General features: G+C 37.0%; 1 protein-coding gene and 1 long non-coding RNA gene across 2 annotated transcripts; both read right to left on the bottom strand.

The window, feature by feature from the left end:
- Positions 1 to 459: 459 nt before the first annotated feature.
- On the bottom strand, positions 460 to 2,049 carry LOC127095743 (uncharacterized). The gene is made up of 3 exons (XM_051034390.1): positions 1,726 to 2,049; positions 829 to 1,242; positions 460 to 696 (listed from the first exon to the last, which is right to left on the bottom strand). The coding sequence occupies exons 1-3, from the start codon at positions 2,047 to 2,049 to the stop codon at positions 460 to 462; spliced, it is 975 nt and encodes a 324-aa protein (XP_050890347.1).
- A 997-nt stretch (positions 2,050 to 3,046) lies between these two features.
- LOC127097367 (uncharacterized) lies at positions 3,047 to 4,406 on the bottom strand. Its single transcript, XR_007793012.1, has 2 exons — positions 3,524 to 4,406; positions 3,047 to 3,306 (listed from the first exon to the last, which is right to left on the bottom strand). It is a non-coding gene; the product is annotated as an uncharacterized LOC127097367 (long non-coding RNA).
- Between the last annotated feature and the right edge of the window lie 8,636 nt (positions 4,407 to 13,042).

The following is a 13,042-nucleotide window of genomic DNA, read 5'->3' as shown; positions in this document are numbered from 1 at the left end:
ATCTTACTTAGAACACCATAATGGCAGATTAGTTAATTCTTGATAATTGGACCACCACTTGCTTGGTCACATTGGCGTACGATGCAGCTTCGACCCACTTGGTAAAGTAATTAATGGCCACTAGAATGAAGCGATGTCCGTTCGAAGCTTTAGGTTCTATCATACCAATCTTGTCAATTCCCCACATAGAGAAAGGCAAAGGAGAGGAGATAACACTGAGAAGGGTTGGAGGCACATGAATCTTATCAGCATAAACCTGACATTTATGATACTTCTTCACATATTTGCAGCAATCAAATTCCATTGTCAGCCAATAGTAACCTGCCCTTAACATCCTTTTATCCATTGGCATGGGTACCAAAGGATCCTTCATGAATTTCCGTCATTAGCATGCATGCTTTGTGTCTATACACATATCTGAGAAAAACCATGTCAAAGTTTCTTTTGTACAACACGTCTTCATTCTGAAAGAAGGTACCAGCCAACAATGCATTCAGAAAGAAGGTCATTAGCATGAATGCTTCGTTGTCTTTGAATAAAGCATTTAATATCATGATACCATGGTTTTCCATCAATGACCTCTTCTGCGGCGAACGCATAAGCAGGTCTGTCGAGGTACATAACATTTATTATAGGCACATCATTCCACCGATTCACAACAATCATGGAGGATAAAGTTGCCAGAACATCTGCTATCTAATTCTCCTCACGAGGTATATGATGAAATTCAATTTGGTTGAAGAAATTTGACAACCTCCTCGTATAATCTTAGTAAGGAATCAAACCAGGCTGACAAGTTTCCCATTCTCCTTTGATCTGATTAATCACCAAAGTTGAATCTCCATATACGTCAAGAATTTTGATTCTCAAATCGATAGCCTCTTCCAGACCCATAATGCACGCTTCATATTCTGCCACGTTGTTCGTACAAGTGAATGTCAATCTTGCGGTAAATGGAATATGAGAACCTTGAGGAGTGACAATGACTGCCCCAACTCCATTTCCATAAACATTAATAACTCCATCAAATATCAAACCCCAACGGGATTCTGGACCTGGCCCTTCACTTGGCAACGGTTCATCACAATCTTTCGCTTTCAAGTACATTACATCCTCATCGGGGAAGTTAAATTGAATAGATTGATAGTCGTCAATTGGCTGGTGAGCTAAATGGTCAACCAAGATACTTCCTTTTATTGTGTTCTGGGTATGGTACTCAATATCGTATTCTGACAATAACATCTGCCAACGAGCAATTCTTTCAGTTAAAGCAGGCTTTTTAAAGATGTATTTGATTGGATCCATTTTGGAGATCAACCAAGTAGTATGATTTATTATATATTGGCGGAGACGACGAGCAACCCAAGATAAAGCACAACAAGTTTTTTCGAGCATAGAGTATCGAGACTCACAATCTGTAAATTTCTTACTCAAATAGTAAATGACATGCTTCTTTCTTCCAGTTTCATCTTGTTGACCGAGCACACAACCCATGGAATCTTCTAATATGGTCAAATACATAATTAAAGATCTTCCTTCCACTGGAGGAATCAGAATAGGAGGCTCCAACAGGTACTCCTTGATACTATTAAAAGCTTTCTAGCAGTCTTTAGTCCACACACAACCATGATCTTTGTGAAGAAGCTTGAAAATTGGCCCACAAGTAGTAGTCATGTGAGATATAAATCGGGATATGTAATTCAAACGTCCGAGGAATCCTCTAACTTGTTTCTCTGTTGTTGGTGTGGGCATTTCTTGAATGGCTTTGACTTTGTTAGGGTCCACCTCAATACCTTGCTCACTGACGACGAGGCCTAGTAGCTTTCCTGAATGGACACCGAAAGTACATTTGTCGGGGTTCAGACAGAGTTTGTACTTCCTCAGACATTGAAACAACTTTAATAAATACTCAACATGCTCTTCTTTGGTCTTGGACTTAGCAATCACGTCGTCCACATAGACCTCAATTTCTTTGTGCATCATGTCATGGAAAAGCGTTGGCATGGCTCGCTGATAGGTTGCACCAGCATTCTTCAAACCGAAAGGCATTACTCTGTAGTAGAATTTTCCCTAAGGTGTAACAAATGATGTTTTCCCCCTATCTTCGGGTGCCATTCTGATCTGATTGTAACTAGAGAATCCATCCATGAAAGAAAAGACCTTGGATTTGGCAGTGTTGTCGACCAACATATCAATATGAGGTAAAGGGAAATCATCCTTTGGATTGGCTTTGTTCAAATCTCTGTAGTTGACATACAATCGAACTTTACCATCTTTCTTTGGAACGAGCACTATGTTGGCCAACCATTAAGGATACTCATATGTAACAAGAAAATCGGCATCAATCTGCTTCTGAACCTCTTCTTTGATTTTGAGATCCATGTGTCGTACCCTAAATTTGTCATACTTAGATCACGTTACATCCATCTGCATTCATATACTCACCCACATTCAGTAAAACTTCTTTTAATCTTGTTCATGGCATATTGTTGCAACAAAATTTCCATGCTTTGCATTATTGTCACATGACCATTTCACTTAGTCATGGACCCTAAAAAAAACACACAAATTTAGCCCATTTAAAAGAGAGGTAGGGAAGTCAAACATTTGGTTCGTTTTTTTATTTAGTCAAAGAATGCATCCAAATATTAAGGTATGTGCAAGCTCATCCATAAAATTCACTCATGTCATCCAATTTTACCATCCCACTTCTCCATAGTAGATCCATGAGAGTTTGTTCTCCTTTTTAAAATTTGGAATTTTTCTTTTGGTTTCATTGATTTAAAGGGTTGTATATAGAATGATAAGTTTTTAGAAAGTTCCCATTCCAATTTACAAGTGCACTTAAATGTGAGAATGGTCTTTGTTTTGATTTGGGGGCACCCATTTAGCCTTGGCCAATTCAATAGAGTCATTCCCTATTTTGACATGATTGTCGTAACTTCTAATTATGAGCATATGCAAGCATTAAGCACATTTCTTTTTATATAGAATTCCATTTTCACTTAAGGATTTATCTTAAAGCTTAAAATATCACTAATCCAAGTTTAAGGAAAGAAACATTGGGCTTCAAATTCACCTTTCAAGGTTACATTAAGCATTGTTTAGAAAAAAACTAATTAAATTTACATTCAAACTACCATTTGACGCACGGATGACGTTATGGTACAGTTGAGGTGTTTTATTCCTTACAATATAAACCTGCCCCTAATATTCTTAATTTTTTGTTTACGCCTCATCAAAACTCCTTCCTCAAGACCCCTACATTAAGCCATTCATCCACTTATGTACACATGCCGTCGTGACCTGTAAAAAAGAGAAGAAGTTAATCCAAAGCCTTCATATAACCTTACCACCATATCATCTCAAATTAACAAGTTATTGGCATCATAAACTGAAAAGAATTAAAAAAAAACTTGAACAATATATTAATAACATGAAAAAACAATTTGCACAGGGGACCACAGGGAGTACGGTTTTCATTTTGCAAAAGTGGTGGTACCACTCAAGGCGAGAAGCTCACCATTTGGATCCCACGAAATCTGGGATGCACAAAAGATTTCCTAACGGATTTATCCTAATATTACTAGCTCATCATTAAGGGAATATGACATGCTTATCCTTCATCCTCGCCCTATAAATACAAAGCTATTACGCCAAACTGAGGGATACCGTTATTCTGCCAAAATTCATCAAAGAACCATTCACTTAAAGCTCAAAATTCCTAAAGTCTAAGTTAGAGTTTCACACTGAAACTCTGACCTAGACGAGCTCAGACCCTAAAGACAGCAATCAACAGCATTCAAAAAATAGAGAGAAGGAGAAGAAGGAGAGAAATTGAAATTAAAAAGAGAGACTCATCTCAAACGCATCGGAGGAGACGTCGCCAGCGTCTTGACTCCAATCAAGTATACTCCTTTTTCCTTCTTTCCTTAAAATCTTCGCACCATCTTGCTCGCCTTGATGAATGGACTAGAAACCCCAATTTAATTATGCCGAATTGCTGCTATTTTAGATTAATTACAAATTTAGGGTTTGCCTTTGAATGTGTGTTTCTAACTGTTTTTTGTGTGTTCGTTTTGTTTGTTTGAGGAAATTTTAGTTTTGTTGGTTTGTGTTGGGGCTCGTTCGTGGTAAGATTTAATTTTTTCCATCTCATCGGAGTCCGATCTGGGTGTTTGAGAGGGTTTGAGCGAAAAGTGAATTTGGATTTGGATTCGTTGGCCAAAAAGAAGGGGGGTTGGCATTGTTCGTTTTGAATTTTGGAGGTTGGTTTGCCAGAGAAGAAGGTGGCGTCGCCGCTATCGGTCGACAACCACCGTCTTCTCTGGTAGGCCGCAGCCGGGAGAAATATAGGAGGTTGTAGAGAATTTGTTTCTCTAGTGTGAAGAGATATAGGTTTTGGGTGGAAATGTTTGCATGTCCCTGGTTTAATGTTTTAATAACCATTGCTGAGTGTTCAGGGGCGGTGGTGACAAGTGTCTCCAACATTTGACACTTGTCACCAGCAAGTTGGTCGTTTTCCACTAATCTTGCGTGCTAGTGTGTTCCGTTTTACCATGCGCCTCTTCATGTCCACCACGAGATCTAGAGACCGGGTCAGATCTCCAAATCTGACGGTCTGGAGTGCCCCTTTAGTCAACACGGTTGACTGAGAATTCCTCCGGGCCTTTCAGAATCTGAACGGGCCGTTTTACTTAGGGCCAACATCCGTCTTTTCTTGCGCCCCCTCCCCCCCTTGTTCTAGGTTTGACAGTGCCCATTTGGGCTTAGTCTTTATCCCAAGGCCCAACTGTTTTGATTGTCATTTCCTTATTTTGGTTAGCACATGCTTATTTGTTTTATTTGATTTAAGTAGAGTTTTATTCATCAATTAAATTCCTATTATCATTATTATTAATGTCTAAATTTAATTATATAATTTACTACTATCTTATTAATTATTATTATTATTATCGTCATCATTAATTATTTAAATTATATATTTATTCATTATTTTTTTGGGATTTATGAGACTTATTTATGTTGGTACTTGTTTAGTCGTTTGTATAAGTGTTTAATTTCATGTGTGTGGTGTGTTACAATCATGACAAACTATTTCCATACCGTCGATCCAAAGTTATTCAAACCACAAATAAATCACGCGGTTCTCTATTCAACATCGAGCCCATTTTTAAACACCTTTGTAAGTCGATTGCTTTTAGCATCGCCATCAACCTCACATAGCTTACTCTTGAGCTTTCTTACAATGAAACCTATTCGATTATTAATTAATTGATTAGATGATTGATTCATTATAGTCCAATTCATTTGTAAGCGCAAATTTAAAACCTCGATTCAATGTCAAGTATTTTTCATTCAAACTGAATTAAAATACTTAATCAAAATTAAATACCATTTCATTTGGGAATGAAAAGGGGGATGGTTTTGAGTTTTCAACTCCTCTCCTCGATTATTTGAATATGAGTTCACTTACTCGGTTAGCCAAATAGTTGTCATTCTTATACTCCTAATTACAATTAAAACGCCATAGGAATATGAAAAGGGAAATGGTGTTAAGCCTTCAACTCCTCTCCTCGACTGTTTGAATACGAGTTCTCTTACCTGGTTAGTCAAACAATTGTCATTTCTTTGAAAACTTCTAAACTCGATTAAATCAAATTGTTTTCATAATAAACTACACGAAAAGGGAGATGGTCTTGAGCCTTCGATTCCTCTCCTTAAATACTTCAATACGAGTTGCCTTACTCGATTATCTGATCATTTGTCGTTCATATAAAATACATCAACCATACACAAACTTACTTTCAAAATCAATTAAGGATGAAAAAGAAAGTGGTCTAGAGTCTTCTATTCCCTTTCCCGAATATTAGGATACGCGTTGTTTTACTCGATTATCTGAAAATTCGTCATTCCATCAAACTAACTTAACCATTATTAAATCCTTTTACAATTAAGGATGAAAAGGGAGATGGTCTGGAGCCTTCGATCCCTCTCCTCGACTATTAGGATACAAGTTGTCTTACTTGACTATCTGAGTATTCGTCATCCATTCAAAACACCTTAACTATTAAATTCTTTTACAATAAAAGATGAAAAGGGAGATGGTCTAGAGCCTTCGATTCCTCTCCTCGACTATTAGGATACGAGTTGCCTTACTCGACTATCTGAGTAATTGTCATCCAACAAAATATCTTAATACATCAAATAAATCTTTTCCTCACCCTCGTGTGATCGAAACCAATCCAACAAGACATCCAACATATTAACTCAACTTGTCACCCCCATGTGACCAAAACTCTTTTCAGAAAGAACACTGTTTAATCCTTTCTAATGCGCACAACAAACTAGTAAGCCTCCGTCGAGAGTAGACAAGCCAACGTTTAGCCTTTAGAACACGATCTAAATAGTTGTTCACTAAAAGACACTAACACACTGTAGTTCCCCGAACTACGAATGCTCTGATTTCCTTATTGCACTATAAGGATACGTAGGCACAAGATTGCGAGATCTTGGCGAGCACACTAATAAAAAACCTCCATATTCCCCCTTTCTGAGGTTTCCATCCATATCTTTTCAATATTTTTACCACTCGAAGAAAACAAACAACATAAGTTAACATTCAAATCGAAAATTAAACTAAAAGGTTCTCGTTGAGTACAACGGACGTGAGGGATGCTAATACCTTCCCCTTTGCGTAATCGACTCCCGAACCCGAATATGGTTGTGACGACCATTATTCTTTTTTTCAAAGGTTTTATCGATATTTTCTTATTCCTTCATTGGAATAAATAAAGTTCGGTGGCGACTCTGTTCGAACTAATTTTTCCGCGATCATCGCGAGGAATCGTATTGTTTGAGATGCGACAGATGGTGACTTCACTGGGGAAACCTAGCTCCAAGCAAGAGAAAGTTCAGCCTAACTTAGTTCAATTTTCCTTTGAGTGTTAACCTTGTTTTTCTGTTATCTTTATTTTGTTATTTCTATTGTAATTATTGTGCTGTGATTTATGGGTTATGCCTTATTTGGGGTTCTCTGATCATGGGCACTTTGTGAGATAGGATCTCTACCCGAGTCTGAGAAAAGTCATAAGTTTAAGTTGGTGGTTGTGTAGTGGAGGCCCACAAGGATTTTTCCTTGTTGGGATGATACGAAGACCATGCCTAGAGTAAATTCTCTTGAGATATTATTTTTTGACGAGTCTTCGTCACGATGATAGTATTTTTAAGTTGGATCAATGACTCTAGGGACCTTTTAACCCACTCTATCCGGTGGTTATGTAGTATTAACCTAAGAAGTTTCAGACTCGTTGGGTTAATACGAAAGCCTCAATCAGATGAGATCCCTTGGATGTATTACTACCTTATAGTAATATTTCCAACCTCGGCCTATGACTCTGAGAACCTTATTAGAACCTTGGACTCGAGAGTTGTGTAGTATGTACCCACAAGGAGTTTTCCTTTTTGGGACGATACGAAGACCTCGCACAGACGAGACTCTTTTAGGGACGTTATTGTCGGATGAGCCTTTGTCATGGCAATAACATTCCTAAATAGTAATTGATGACTCTGGGAACTGTAGCGGTGTATTCGTCGCTATACGATTTATTGATTAAACCATAAGCAAAGCACTTTTATTTATCCTAAGGACTGGTTAAAAAGCGAACAAAAACCTAAGAAGTTTTACACGTAGAAAACTAATGAAAAAGATCAGAGAATCTGGGTAAGGGGTAAATTACGCAATGGGAAGGTGTTAGGCACCCATCACGTCCTAGGTACTCCTAGGGAGCCTTTTTCACACTTGTTGTATAAAAATGTTTATTTGTTTATGACATATTGTGCAAACATGAATGGGAAGATGAGAAAAGAATATACAATTTTATTGTTTTTGTGTTTGAACGGATGAACCCGTTGCCTACGTACCTTCCATCAAAGGTAAGGATCAAAACGCCGTAGTTCGGCTAAAAGATTTCCAAAAATTAGTGAGTTCATTTTAAAACACAAGCACTAAGGTTTTTCATTACCAATGGGAGAAAACTCAACCTGAATCAACAATCCACCATGCGAGGACGGCTTCAACATACTAGTGAGGGGTTAACCCTATAATAAGTATGGAAGACTTACAATCAACTCACTAAGGACAAGGTAAGATTTACATCAACCACTATGGTAATTGAAACCTAAGGCTAATGCATGAAAACATATTAACAATGGACAAAGCCAAAACAATTGAGTGGGTGAAGTTAATTGATTATGAGTATTCACAAATATGGTCAAGGTATGATTAGAGTTCAATTCAAAGAAGTGTTATGAAAAATGAAGTTTGAAAAGTCAATGACTTAGGGTCCAAGTTTCTAATTTGAAAGGACATGAAGATGTTTGCACAACATGTATTTACAAGTTTTAAAATCAACAGGTGAAAAGGGGTTTTGAAACAAAAAGGATGTGGATGGAGGAGTGTAAAACTTCTCAGAAAGGTTCACCTCTTGAGATCATATAGAAGATGATTCAAGTGTGTCCTTAGGAATGGGCAACAAGGCAAGTAAGCAAATAAAAGCAAGGTGATACCGGATGCCATCAATGGACTTATACCAATCTCACAAACAAAAGCGGATACCGGATACCAATAAATGGATTTACACCAATCTCCTAAAACAAAACAATGATACCGGATGCCAATAATGGACTTATACCAATCTCACAAAGCAAAAGTGGATATCAGATGCCAATAAATGGACTTATTCCAATCTCCTAAGGTAAAACAAAACATGGATGTCAGATGCCAATCTATCTGGACTTATACCAACCTCCAAAGGATGATCATAGGAGTACAAATGCCAACAACATGGTCTTACAATTGCATCCTCACATAGCAAACACAAACAAAAAGTGGATGTCAGATGCCAATCTATCTGGGCTTACTCTAATCTCCAACAGATGATCATGGGACATACAAATGCCAACAACCTTGACTTATAATTGTATCCTCACATACTACAAACAAACAAGCACTAGGCAATGGACATGAGTAGCCAAATGAAATGGTCTTATACTTTATCCCTTCCAAATCATAGGAACAATGGCCAATGAATGGACTTACAGTTGTCCTCAATGGGTAAACCAAAGATGGATCACAAAGATATAAAATGATGATCATGCAATAATGAACAATCAATGATGATAAATGCACAAAGGCAAGCAAGCAAATATGTGCAGCTGCAACAAACAATCAATCAAACAAAGTCATTTAGCACACACTATAACCAAGCAATTAGGCTCAAGCAAGGGTTAGACTTCTCAGTCAACTGGAATAGGGTAAATGATGCTCTTAACCTTGACATTGAGAGCCAAGGTGAAGCAGATGAAAGGATATGAGGGGTGTGCCTCATCACTCTTATCCCTGGTCAGGGAGAGCATTGAATATCAGAAGGTGTGGGAGTTCAGAAAGTTGGAACTCTCTCCACAAGTTAATTACTCGATATATCTTGGGTTTTTACTCACTATGCATCAACACATGTGGTGTGAGCAAGGTGAGTGACACACAGAATAGTAGGAGATAGGCTACATATCTCTTCTATCTACCAATGGCCTTATTAGAAGGACTTTACCTGCTTGGGGACAAAAATAAACAATCACAAACATTGCCTCTTAAGGAGGACTTCAGACAGGTGCCTGGCTACATAACAAGCCAGGTCTTATAGACTACATGGAGACAAGAGATTCTACCTCAATGCTAATGCTATCAAGCAAAGCAATAGCAAGTTCACAAAGGAACTATAGCAACTAAGTGTACCTGAAATCAATCAAATATAATCAGTATACCAATCACAAAGTTAAAACAGACAAGATAAGAACCAACAGTCAACACAATCAATCACATGTGCAAAGCACAAACTCAAATGAAATGAGCTAGCATCCTACAAAACAAACCAAGTTAGTTCATGACAATCAAATAAACCAAACTCAATCAACTTGAATTAATCTCCTTAAAGCAATTGCTTCTTCAACCTGAAAATCAAACTCAAATGTGAGAAGTAAACCCTTAGGCCAAAGCCTAGGGTTAAAGGAGGAGAAATAGACCAAAACAGAACATGAAAATTGACCAAAATCAAGATTAATCAGTTAAGAACAAATTCCAATTGGTCTCACATCAAAACTATTCACCAATTGCATTTCATAAGCAAATCATGTCAAACTAGGCAAGTTAGAGACTCATTGATGTAAACAGAATGAACACAAGCATATCAATACCAAAATGGCTCAATAAATTCCAGGAAATATCATGCTTAAACAGAACACATTGAATGAGCAACACACCAAATTTCATGGCATTTGGATAAAGGGAAGCAAGTCAATTAAAATCCCTAAGTCAAAGCATATTCATACAAGCTCATACAAGACCACAAATCATACATCAAGTTCATGCAAGCATAAAACAGAAATCAAACATTAGAAATGAATGAAATCAAAGCCATGACAACCTTCAAGATGTCTATAATACACATGCCAAATTTCAAGTTCATCCAATAAACACCAAGGATTTCACAAATCATATGATATCATGACTCACAAAAGGTTCACAATTGGTCAAACAGAGGGAAAATTCTCAAACAAATAGAAAATGCATTAAAAAATTCCAGGAGAAATCACAAGCAAACTAGACATCCATAAGTATCAACATGCAAAAATCCAGATCAATTCAAGTTCAATAAGCATGGAAAATAAAATCAAGAACATGAATAAGAAATGGTGTGACATACATTGTCACACCTCCAAAGATCACATCATATCTCACAATCCAGGAACTCAAAAATAGCAAACTATATACCAAAATGACCAGGAATGAGTCTAGAACACACAGGTAAAATTTCAAGAATTTCCAATTAAGCATCATGATTTCATAAATGAAATGATAGGCATTGTGCAAGAAATGACATGTGAAAACAAACCCTAGGCAATTATTTTTCCTACACGTGCACAAATTTATTAAAAATCATCAAAAAATAAAGGACATGATGAGGATCATGGTGGAAAAAATCTCAACTGAAATGGATTATTATTTTGTGATTTATGGATTTTTCATGTGGAAGGAAAATAATAAAATGTGAAAAGGAATGCATGAACATGATTAACATATATGAAAGAAAATAACACAAGCCAATGGAAAAGTGTGGAGCGGGGAATCGATCCCCTGGTTAATTCAAAATCTGGCGCGCTAGGATGAAACGCTCCGTTTCATTTAAACACATGGCGGCACGTGATTGGCTCATGGCGAGGAAAACACAAAATTCATGCAAACTGAAGGCAAAACGGATCAAAGCCATTTCTGGAAACGAAATTCAACATGTTCATCACACATTCATCATGTTCATACTGGTCAAGAACATTTGGTCACAGAAATGGATAAAACGCATATCACTCGAATCCTCATTCATCATACATCACGAATATGGCATTGATTTGTTCTAATTTTAACCATGGCAAAAGCATCGAGCTCAACAAGTTTTAACAATCAGATTTCAAATCAGCATAACTAGCTCAACTCTCAATGAAATTGCACGATTCAACTTGCAGCATGCTCTATAATAAAAGATCAACCAAAGCCATATGCTAATTGTGAGAATTGAAGAATTCGAATTCTTACCTCTTGAAGATGCAGATCTTGATCCTGCTTGTTTCAAGGCTTGGTTTATAGAAACAGATGCTCAGTGATGTTTGGATGAGTGTATGGAATCAAGATTTCAGCTCAAAACAACTTGAATTCGCAGCAATCTCCAACTGCCATGTGCATCTTCAACTTTTCAACAGCCACGATTTTCACAGATTCACTACTATTTTGCTTCAACAGATGCTCAATTATACCTGCAGATGAGGATTAGCACAAGCACAAGCAAAAAGAATCAAGAATTTCGATGGAAAAGTGAAAAAAAGTTTGAGAGAATTTGAGAGAATTTTGGAGATTTTGGTTTGGATCTGAGATTGTGATTGTGGATCTCGATTTTCTGTTATGATTAAGGTCTTATAGTACCTGTTAATCCACTTGCTAAACATGATTAGGCCAAATGAAAATGGATTAGTGAAATGCTCATGTTATGCAATTTGGCAAAAATGCCCTTTTTCAAATAAAACCAATGGAACAGTGAAATTCTTCTTGCAACAAATCCAAATTTCTGTTTTAAAGCCATTTGAATTGGTTTGGCATGAAAATGATGCATGGTTTTCAAATTCACTATTTCCCTCTAAAAATTCAAAATGAATCACTTGAAAAATGGACTTTTTATGTGATGATTTTTGATGAAATGTGATGATGGATTATGATAGCTTATGTCAAATGGAGTTTGCTCAAAAAAACCTCACTCAATTTGGCCAAATGGTTCAAGAGTTATGCCTCCTTGAAGTTCAACTTTTCTTGAAAATGATTTGATCATAATTTGCCAACCACAAATGAGAAATGGGTGTTCTTGGACTTTTTGGAAAAGCAAGAGCAAGATCTTCAACTTTCAAGTTGGACAAATTTTGATTTGAAGCTTGCTTGATGATGTAAATTTGAGGAGAAGACCTTTCCATTTTTGGCAGTTTGAAATTACAGGTCACTTGCTATTTTGGGAAACTTTTTGTCTGACCTCCAATTCCTCAATGTTGATGTTTGACATGTTATGTGAGACTTGTATGGACATGAATGTGACCTCTCAAATCATCTCCCACCATCAAATCCCTGATTTTATGCACAGTTGACCACAGTTGACTTTGCTAGGGTTTTGGTTGACTGAGCCATGCTTTGATGAATTTCAAGCCTCTTCCACTTGAGATCTTGATTCAAAATGATGTCACAACTCATATGAACTTCTTATGAATGATCATGGTGCCCAAATTCTTCAAGAATGGCCACCATTTATGCTCAATGGATGATTTTGACTGATTTGACCTAATTGCTTCATCTGCAAGTAACAATGTTAGATGACAATATTTTTGTACTTTTGGTTAGTGATTGAAATAAAAGCAATGATATAAAAATGCTAAACATGCTAGGTGATCAAGAATC

This window comes from Lathyrus oleraceus, chromosome 6 (genome assembly GCF_024323335.1).
Source record: "Lathyrus oleraceus cultivar Zhongwan6 chromosome 6, CAAS_Psat_ZW6_1.0, whole genome shotgun sequence".
Taxonomy (NCBI): domain Eukaryota; kingdom Viridiplantae; phylum Streptophyta; class Magnoliopsida; order Fabales; family Fabaceae; genus Lathyrus; species Lathyrus oleraceus.
The sequence above is the reverse complement of the archived record's forward strand: the minus strand, read 5'-3'. Positions and strand labels throughout refer to the sequence as shown.